At 42.1% G+C, this 11146-nt stretch overlaps 1 protein-coding gene across 1 annotated transcript in view; it reads right to left on the minus strand.

Moving 5' to 3' along the window:
* The window catches only part of LOC110504244 (potassium channel subfamily K member 2-like), a 23361-nt gene extending 12627 nt beyond the window's left edge, over positions 1-10734 (minus strand). The window contains exons 1-6 of the mRNA XM_036963026.1: positions 10565-10734; positions 7309-7528; positions 6827-6917; positions 4520-4637; positions 3751-3911; positions 414-600 (exon numbers count right to left, since the gene is read on the minus strand). Coding sequence (XP_036818921.1) covers positions 414-600; positions 3751-3911; positions 4520-4637; positions 6827-6917; positions 7309-7528; position 10565 — 778 coding nt within the window. The 5' untranslated portion in view covers positions 10566-10734. The remainder of the gene's footprint in view (positions 1-413; positions 601-3750; positions 3912-4519; positions 4638-6826; positions 6918-7308; positions 7529-10564) is intronic.
* Between the last annotated feature and the right edge of the window lie 412 nt (positions 10735-11146).

Here is an 11146-nt window from a genome sequence, read left to right on the forward strand (position 1 = left end):
TCTGAGCAGTCCATTCTATCTGATAGTGCCCTGTCTTAATGTGACCCTGCTTCTCACAGCAGGACAATAATCCTGCAGCAACAGGAAATGTGAATTATTATGTGGATTATAATTCATGGTTGATACATTTTTCATCACAGCTTTGAGTACACTACAATTTAGCATTTCCTGCTGTTGTGATCCAATGAAAATAGCCGATCTGTATGTTCTGTTCACTTTCCCTGAGTGATTGGTTAACATGTGACAGAGACTGATACCTGCACCCTTTACCTAGTCTTTAAAATAGATATTCATCTTAATGAGACAAACCTGTATAAATAAAGGTTAAATTAAAAAAGTGTGAGCGTACGAACGTGTACTTAAGCTAGTTAGGACTTGGCCTGTATCGAATTACTACCGTCGTAAACATTTACCTGCGACAAAGTCCCCGAAACCAATGGTTGTCAAGGTGATGACTACAAAGTAGAGGGACTCCAGGGCACTCCAGCCCTCAATATGTTTAAAGATGGCTGCCGGCAGCGCCACGAAGAGCAGACAGCCGAACAGAATGAAGAGAACGGTAGAGAGGACACGAATCTTGGTCTGACTAACATCCCACTGCTACAGAGAGAGAGGGAGGAGGGAGGGAGGGAGATAGATTATTAATCTATCTAACCATTATTCCAGCTAACTTCACACCACATTTCTCATGTACAGCAGTGACCTTGGGAAGAGTTGCAGAGTTAGCCAACTGGAGTCTGGGGATGATTAGGAGGTGGCCATGAGGGATGATATTCCAGGCAATACTTTAGTGCTGTGGTGTCAAACTCATTTTGCCCCAGGGGCCACATTCGATAATTAGCTGTCATTTCCTGCACTGATGTGTTATCATTTACACACGGTGTCATGTTTCTTTTGTTTTAGTATGCTGCCTCCATTTAAAATATAAATAAAAAATCCTTGACAGGATAATTATTCTCCCCTTTGACTATACATTTTCGTCAATTCTGGGGGTTTCTACTCCCTAAATTGTTGACTGTTTTTGTGCAGTTAACTAGCAGTGCTCCACTGTTAGCAGCCAATGGCTAGTCGTTTCTTACTGCTGATAAGAATGAATGATTTACATAATTTTTTTCCAGTCATTACTGAATTATTTAATGTAACAAATCAAACATTAAACCTCGTAAATAATTCATTTAGACCAGTGGTCACCAACCGGTCGGTCGATCGTGAAAGGTATTTCTAGTCGATTGCCAAACATTTCTGTATAAAAAACAACGATAAAGCCTGTGTCTGAAGGTACAAACTCTGCCTTCCCGGCGGTCCCGGAGAGCAAATCAAGTGCACTATAGGCTTACTGCTGACCAATCGGATGGCTCAGATGACCGTGTCTGCAGTAATGTAGCGGGTGTAAAAGAAAGCTACAGTAAAGTTGATACTGTGAGATTTCAACACTTTTATAAACCACGACTAGAGAGAGACTGTCAACGAACACAGCAAAGAGCTGCTGTTTTTATTAGTGAGTTTATGTTTACGTTCTCACTCAGCACTGTCAACACTTTGTATTCAACACTTTTATAAACCACGACTAGAGAGAGACTGTCAACGAACACAGCAAAGAGCTGCTGTTTTTATTAGTGAGTTTATGTTTACGTTCTCACTCAGCACTGTCAACACTTTGTATTCAACACTTTTATAAACCACGACTAGAGAGAGACTGTCAACGAACACAGCAAAGAGCTGCTGTTTTTATTAGTGAGTTTATGTTTACGTTCTTACTCAGCACTGTCAACACTTTGTATTCAACACTTTAATAGGCTATTCAAATGCACATTCTCCCTACTTCCACTCAGCACTACAACCAACACTGCAGCAGTAATGAATGAGAAGGAAAGTGTCTCTATAGGCTTGTGTTGTTATTATTAGCTCCTTGGGTCTTTTTTAATGTCAAGGAATATTTCACTTTCTCTGTTCATAGGAGTAACAACATGAATTTGTTCATGAGCCATGAATTAATGCAGTGCGACTTGAGTGTCGCCATCAGCTGGAAGACAGTGTCCCTTTTTGGTGAGTGTCAGCTGAGACTGACCATCAGATACAGACACCATCAGCCCAGTAAAATATTTTAAATTGTATGCTCACTCAGCTGAGCCTCACAAGTAATACAACAACTGATCTACTACCGTTGTTATCATATACCTCAAAAATGTGTTTGTGTTTTTTTTAATGGTCCAAACAACAATGCATTGGCAGGGAAATTCAAGCAAATTCAATATACACTAATAATGTATTGGGCCTATACCGTACTGAACAAACCTCATTGCTTCAGTACTGTTTTTAATGGGTTCATGTTGCATAGGCTTTGGTTTTTAAGCACATTTTTTAACACATTTTTTAACTAATTTTTGTTTCTTCAAAGTAGCCACACTTTGCCTTGATGACAGCTTTGCACACCCTCTCAACCAGCTTCACCTGGAATGCTTTTCCAATAGTCTTGAAGGAGTTAAATATGCTGAACACTTTTCCTTTATTCGGCTATCCAGCTCATACCAAACCATCTCAATTGGATTGATGTCGGGTGATTGTGGAGGCCAGGTCATCTGATGTAGCACTCCATCACTCTCCTTCTTGGTCAAATAGTACTTGCACAGCCTGGAGGTGTGTTGGGTCATTGTCCTGTTGAAAAACCAATGATAGTCCCACAAAGCGCAAACCGCGTATCGCAAAGGCGTATCGCTGCAGAATGCTGTACTTTAGCAGTGGTTTCTTTGCAGCATTTCGACCATGAAGGCTCCTCTGAACAGTTGATGTTGAGATGTGTCTGTTAATAGAACTCTGTGAAGCATTTATTTGGGCTGCAATTTCTGAGGCTGGTAACTCTAATGAACTTATCCTCGGCAGCAGAGGTAACTCTGGGTCTTCCTTTCCTGTGGCGGTCCTCATGAGAGCTAGTTTATCATCGTGCTGGACTTGAAGAAACTTTCAAAGTTCTTGAAATTCTCCGGATTGACTGACCTTCATGTCTTAAGGTAATGATGGACTGTCGTTTCTCTTTGCTTATTTGAGCTCTTCTTGCCTGGTCTTTTACCAAATAGGGCTATCTTCTGTATACCACCCCTACCTTGTCACAACACAACTGATTGGCTCAAACACATTAAGAAGGAAAGAAATTCCACAAATTAACTTAAAAAAGGAACACATGTTAATTGAAATGCATTCCAGGTGACTACCTCATGAAGATGGTTGAGAGAATGCCAAGCATGTGCAAATCTGTCATCAAGGCAAAGGGTGGCTACTTTTAAGAATCTAAAATCTAAAATATATTTTGATTTGTTTAACACTTTTTTGGTTACTACATGATTTCATTTGTGTTATTTCATAGTTTTGATGTCTTCACTATTATTCTACAATGTAGAAAATAGTAAAAATCAAGAAAAACCTCTGATTGAGTAGATGTGTACAAACTTTTGACTGGTACTATATATATATATATAATAAGAATTATGATACATTTTTTGTTGTTGTTGTGATTTATCTTTTTGTTGCTCCAACCACCCGCAGACTGGATTGGAAGCCTGGTGGGCCATGTGTTTGACACCCCTGTTGTACAGTGTTGCTAACTGTAATGAAGTAATGGACAGTCATTTCAAAACCTCCTGACAGACAGGCCTCTACTCTCCTGGGATAGAGAAGTAATTAAGAGTGGCTACACACACACACACACACACACGCACGCACACGCACACACACACACTCTCTACATGGACTCACCACAAACATCTTCTCGACCCTGGCGGTGGCCTTCCCAAAGATGGTTCCCAGTTGGTCTCCTACTCCAGCCAGCAGGAAGCCAAACAGAGGGATGCCCAGAAGGGCATAGATGATACAGAAGATACGCCCTCCCTCCGTATGGGGGGAAATGTTCCCAAATCCTGGAGAGGCGGAAGAAAGGCGGCATCTTTAAAAGACTGTGCAGTTGAAATATTGTTTTATGTTCTATTTCCTTGTTATTCTACTAGTTATTTGATTGTTTAGTTCTTTGTCACTTAAATGTTTTCTTCGTCCGTAATACAGCAATTCTGTCTGGAAATGAAATCACTTGCAGAGTTGCTTCCTTTGGGAACAAGTGAATGTAATTTCCCTTTATAAGGAGGAAGACAAGGCAATAATAATATCCATTAGCTACAGCAGTCTATGTGCTAGGTTTACACTATTCACTCTTTCTCTTTTGTCTCTCTTTTCTTCCCTTTCTCCCCTGTGTCCTTAGGGTGGGTCACCAACCAATTAGTCCTAAACTTTAACCTCCACCTCTCCCTCTCCCCCTCCATCCCTCCACCTCTTGTTAGAGGCCCCACCCTCTTTTTGAAGTGCAATTAAATCCCAGGTCCTTGGGGAGTGAAGGGAGAACAGAGAGATAATAGGAAGGATAGAATCATGAAAATTGATTTACAGAAGAACGTTGTAATGACGACTGTACTGAGAGGGTAAATGAGATGTTCGACACACACACACACACACACACACACACACACACACTTACCGATGGTAGTGATGACAGTTCCAGCGAAGAAGAAAGAGGAGCTTAGGTCCCAGAGGCTGCTGTGATTGGTCAGAGTCCCGGCTGGGTTCACCCCTGAACGGATCGCTGACACCACTTGCTGTGGATGAGACACACACATAGACCATGTCTGAATACCAATGCTTAAGTATTAAGTAATTAAGAAGTGGGAAGTACTTAGGTTGGAGTCATTAAAACTCGTTTTTCATCCACTGCACAAATTTCTTGTTCACAAACTATAGTTTTGGCAAGTCGGTTCAGATATCTACTTTGTGCATGACACAAGTATTTTTCCCAACAATTGTTTACAGACAGATTATTTCACTTATAATTCACTGTATCACAAATCCAGTGGGTCAGAAGTTTACATACACTAAGTTGCCTGTGCCTTTAAACAGCTTGGAAAATTCCAGAAAATGATGTTGTGGCTTTACAAGCTTCTGATAGGCTAATTGAAATAATTTGACTCAATTGGAAGTGTACCTGTGGATGTATTTCAAGGCCTACCTTCAAACTCAGTGCCTCTTTACTTGACATCATGGGAAAATCAACAGAAATCAGCCAAGACCTCAGAAAAATAATTGTGGACCTCCTTAAATCTGGTTCATCCCTGGGAGCAATTTCCAAAGGCCTGAAGGTACCACATTCATCTGTACAAACAATAGTACACAAGTATAAACACCATGGGACCACGCAGACATCATACCGCTCAGGAAGGAGACACGTCCTGTCTCCTAGAGATGAACGTACTTTGGTGCGAAAAGTGCAAATCAATCCCAGAACAACAGCAAAGGACCTTGTGAAGATGCTGGAGGAAACAGGTACAAACGTATCTATATCCACAGCAAAACGAGTCCTATATCGACATAACCTGAAAGGCCGCTCAGTAAGGAAGAAGCCACTGCTCCAAAACCGCCATAAAAAAGCCAGACTACGGTTAGCAACTGCACATGGGGACAAAGATTGTACTTTCTGGAGAACTGTCCTCTTGTCTGATGAAACAAAAATAGAACTGTTTGGCCATAATGACCATTGTTATGGTTGGAGGAAAAATGGGGAGGCTTGCAAGCCGAAGAACACCATCCCAACCATGAAGTACAGGGGTGGCAGCATCATGCTGTGGAGGTGCTTTGCTGCAGGAGGGACTGGTGCACTTCACAAAATAGATGGCATCATGAAGTGGGACAATTATGTGGATATATTGAAGCAACATTTCAAGACATCAATCAGGAAGTCAAATGGACAATGACCCCAAGCACACTTCCAAAGTTGTGGCAAAATGGCTTAAGGACAACAAAGTCAAGGTATTGGAGTGGCCATCACAAAGCCCTGACCTCAATCCTAAAGAACATTTGTGGGCAGAACTGAAAAAGCGTGTGCGAGCAAGGAGGCCTACAAACCTGACTCAGTTACACCAGCTCTGTCAGGAGGAATGGGCCAAAATTCACCCAACGTATTGTGGGAAGCTTGTGGAAGGCTACCTGAAACGTTTGACCCAAGTTAAACATTTTAAAGACACACACACACACACACACACACACACACACACACACACACACACACACACACACACACACACACACACACACACACACACACACACACACACACACACACACACACACACACACACACACACACACACACACACGACTTTCGTATTGTTTTCTGGTTCTTGCCTGTTCTTTAACGAGTAGACCAATATCTAAACAAGAGGTTTTCAACAGCAGAAGAAAACAGTAAACCCTGTGTGTTCTGATGGTCTAATGGCTCTACTGGACATGAGCAGAGAAGGGAGAGCCAAACGACTGCTGGTTGCTTAATGTCACCTCTGTCAGACTGTGAGAAGAGTTAAAGCTGAGAACAACCTCGCCTCTGTCTGAGAGGAACTCTGACTCATCCTTGCGGCACACCGGTAGTTCATATCTCATTATGACATTGAATAGATTGGTAGTGCAGCTGTTAGCCCCAGTCTCAGTAATGGGAGGACCAGGGAGTAGGCTCATTCCCTGACGAATTCAGTCTGCCACCATGTACAGTACATCTGTTACCATGGTCAGTGAGGTCACTCCAAGACCCAGATTGGTTTTTAGTCCTTTTTAATCAACTTATTTATTTCCTGAAGCCACACTGTGACATCAGTGTGTGTTAAAACGTTAACATTTTGGAATTCACCACGCAAATCAGCACCAATGGCAGCAAAGATACATTCTCAATGAGTCACTCTGGCAATTAACATGATTACACACACACACACACAGACACACAGACAAGCAGTAACAATGGTACCTTGACCAGTTCCTCCAGTTGGCTGTGGTTTACACAGGAGTGTGTAGAGAGGAAGTCTAGTTTCTGAGTCAGGATGGCCAGGCGCTGAGCACTGGAGAGAGAGAGAGGAGGATGACAGGTTTACAAAGAGATAAAGGAGGGATAGAGAGAGTGACGAGAAAGAGAGGGAGAGAAACAGAGAGATGGATAGATACCTCTAGAGAGAGAGAGAGAAACAGAGAGAAACAGAGAGAAACAGAGAGATGGATAGATACCTCTAGTGAGAGAGAGAGAGAAAGAGAGAGAGGGAGAGAGAGAGAGACACAGAGACACAGAGACACAGAGAGATGGATAGATCTCATGGGGTTGTTCCTGGGCTTTGAACATGGATAGATTGAGAGAGAGAGTGAGGGGGGGGGATTGTGTGCAGGGAGAGGGAGAGATATATAGGAGAAAAAGGGAGAGAGATGGAGAGAGAGCGCGAGAGAGAGAATGATAAATACCTCTCATGGGGTTGTTCTAGGGCCTTGAAGACGGCAGCTCCAACGACCAGGTAGAGAACCACCAGGAGGAAAATGGCCGACACCGTCTTCCACTTCATCACCGTGGCAATAGCCTGACACTCCTCTGTGGGGCTCAGTGTGATTGACTTGGCGGAGAAGGAGCGGCGGGGCTTGCTGCTGTGAGTGGCGGATTTGGGGTCCACTAGGTCAGGTGCTGCCACTATTTGGGCGATGGGGAGAAGAGATGATTAGTTGATTGAGAATGTATTTTACAGTATCTTCTTTATTTCCTGTCAACAAACTCAGATAGTTCATACTTTAAAATGAAGTTTCATTGATATGACATCTTGAAAGTCTTAAAGGGAAGTAGAAATTAGAAGGAGCCCGTGTGTGTCCATGTCTTAAAGGGAAGTAGAAATTAGAAGGAGCCCATATGTGTCCATGCTGTGCTGTGGCTGGTGAGTCATTCTTGTGTGTGTTTTCTCTATGCTTCTGTGTTGTGTAGGTCTGACACGTGCTCTTCTGCAGAATGAGAACACATTGGCTGTTTGTTCAGGAAATGTACCAATAAATACTGTTGTGTGAGACACGGCCGTCGAGCAGCCGGGCTCTGTGTGTGTGTGTGTGTGTGTGTGTGTGTGAGAGAGAGAAATGTACCAATAAATAATGTTGTGTGGAACATGGCCGGGCTCTTAAACTGCTGCGCTAACGTATATCGTATAGCACGCCCCCATCTGCATCGACTGGGCTGTAGTAGAGAGGGTCAAAAGCTTCAAGTTCCTTGGTGTGCACATCACAGAGGACCTGACATGGACCCATCACACCAGCATTAGGGTGAAGAAGGCGCAACAGTGCCACTTCAAACTCAGGGGACTAAAAGTTAGACTGGTAGACTATACTGACCTGTGGGTTAGTAAAAGTTAGACTGGTAGACTATACTGACCTGTGGTATAGTAAAAGTTAGACTGGTAGACTATACTGACCTGTGGTATAGTAAAAGTTAGACTGGTAGACTATACTGACCTGTGGTATAGTAAAAGTTAGACTGGTAGACTATACTGACCTGTGGGTTAGTAAAAGTTAGACTGGTACACTATACTGACCTGTGGGTTAGTAAAAGTTAGACTGGTAGACTATACTGACCTGTGGTATAGTAAAAGTTAGACTGGTAGACTATACTGACCTGTGGTATAGTAAAAGTTAGACTGGTAGACTATACTGACCTGTGGGTTAGTAAAAGTTAGCACATGGAAATGCGTAATGCATAAGGGAAGTACGAATACACCTTGATAAAGGGGAGGAGCCTGCAAGCAGATGAGGAAATGAGGATAGAATAAATTATATAGTGAAACCTGTAAAAGAGTGAATGTTAACCAATAAAAACCACACAACCCTACCCTGTGACCAATAAAAACCACACAACCCTACCCTGTGACCAATAAAAACCACACAACCCTACCCTGTGACCAATAAAAACCACACAGCCCTCCCCTGTGACCAATAAAAACCACACAGCCCTCCCCTGTGACCAATAAAAACCACACAACCCTACCCTGTGACCAATAAAAACCACACAGCCCTCCCCTGTGACCAATAAAAACCACACAGCCCTCCCCTGTGACCAATAAAAACCACACAGCCCTCCCCTGTGACCAATAAAAACCACACAGCCCTCCCCTGTGACCAATAGAAAACCACACAACCCTCCCCTGTGTCCAATAAAAACCACACAACCCTACCCTGTGACCAATAGAAAACCACACAACCCTACCCTGTGACCAATAGAAAACCACACAACCCTACCCTGTGACCAATAGAAAACCACACAACCCTCCCCTGTGACCAATAGAAAACCACACAACCCTCCTCTGTGACCAATAGAAAACCACACAACCCTCCCCTGTGACCAATGAAAAAAACATATATATATATATATATATATATATATATATATATATATATATATATATATATATATATATATATATATATAGAGAGAGAGAGAGAGAGAGAGAGAGAGAGAGTGTTGTAATGATGTGCAAATAGTTAAAGTACAAAAGGGAAAATAAATAAGCATAAATATGGGTTGTATTTACAATGGTGTTTGTTCTTCACTGGTTGCCCTTTTTTTTGTGTGGAAACAGGTCACAAATCTTCCTGCTGTGATTGCACACTATTTCACCCGATTTAGATGGAAGTTTATAAAAATGTATTGAGGAAAAGGCCTTTTTAAATGCCTAATGAGTTTACAACTGTTTTACCCCAACTCCATGATCACCCAAAGTACAAGGCCTAAACGTGTATTTTTAAACAAGAAAGGCTTGAACTGGTTGAATCAACGTTGTTTCCATGTCGTGTTGACAACAAAAATGCAATGCGACGACGTTGAATTAACACGGAAAACTGATTGGATTTGCAAAAAAGTTATCACGGTAAGGCAATTTTTTTCACCCAACTTTTAACCTAAATCCAATGACATTATGACACTTTTTTTGTTGATTTCATGTTGAAATCAAGTCAATTGACAACTCAAACCAAAAATAAATCTAAACTATTCAGTCTCAATCACATGGGCCTACAATAAATGCTTATTATTATTTAAATAATATTGTAAATGTGCAGAAAAAAACACTTAATACGCGTGTTTGCACTGATCTATGGACAGGATATGCTATGCCCGCGCGCAGAACGCTGCACCTGTCCTTCATACGCACGCAATAGCGCTATGCTGCATGATACAAATGTAGTTTTCTGGAAGATAAAAAGTACCGAATCAGTTTTAGCCTATCTAAAGTAGTCCTATGTGTGTACAAATGGTAGACCCGCGGTCTAAGTAGAGTAGGAAACTCACAAGCTACCACAATAACAGAATCTACCAAAACACACCAAAAAAAAAAATCAAAACATCTACGAAACAGAAATGTTGTGCAGTGGGTACTTTTCATGAAATCATGGTCTAACCTTGTCTCACCACAGAGAAGCAGCAGGCAGTCCTGTCCTCTGAAGGGGAATCCGTATCAGAATGACCAATAGTATAGTAAATTGTTCAGTACTTTCATACAATAGTCTATATATAGTCTACACCGGGCAGCTGCCGGCCCTCCCTCTATAAGAGATATAAGATCTTGAATAAAGGGCAAGCACACACAAGCAAGCACACGTAGCCTACAGTACATGCGCGCACCTAAACTCACACAGCGGTCCATTGGCGCACCTACACACACCGGTCCAGTAAACGATAAAGACCGCCACTTACTTATTCTCTAGCCGATGCCCTCTGCTCTCCGCTCCTCACAAGACGTTCTCTCCGTGATTAGTGGAATGTTTTATCTTCTTTTCCAGTTCTCTCTTCTTCCCTTCCTTTGCCTCTGTTGGTGTTCACACGCAGGTGCATGCAGGGCGGACGTTTCCACATGGCACCACAGCCAAGACCTCTCTCTCTCTCTCTCTCTCTCTCTCTCTATGTCTCTCTTTCTTTTGCTCTTTCTCTCTCTTGCTCTCCCTCACTCTCTCTGTCTTGCTCTCCCTCGCTCTCGCTGTCTTGCTCTCCCTCACTCTCGCTGTCTTGCTCTCCCTCACTCTGTCTCTCTGTCTCTTTGTCAATTAAATTCAAGGGGCTTTATTGGCATGGGAAACGTGTTAACATTGCCAAAGCAAGTGATGTAGATAATATACAAAAGTGAAATAAGCAATAAAAATGAACAGTAAACATTACACATACAGAAGTTTTAAAACAAAAAAGATGTTACAAATGTCATATTATATATATATATAATATGTGGGGATAACAAGTATTTGATACACTGCCGATGTTGCAGGTTTTCTTACTTACAAAGCA

Source organism: Oncorhynchus mykiss, chromosome 25 (genome assembly GCF_013265735.2).
Source record: "Oncorhynchus mykiss isolate Arlee chromosome 25, USDA_OmykA_1.1, whole genome shotgun sequence".
Lineage (NCBI taxonomy): Eukaryota > Metazoa > Chordata > Actinopteri > Salmoniformes > Salmonidae > Oncorhynchus > Oncorhynchus mykiss.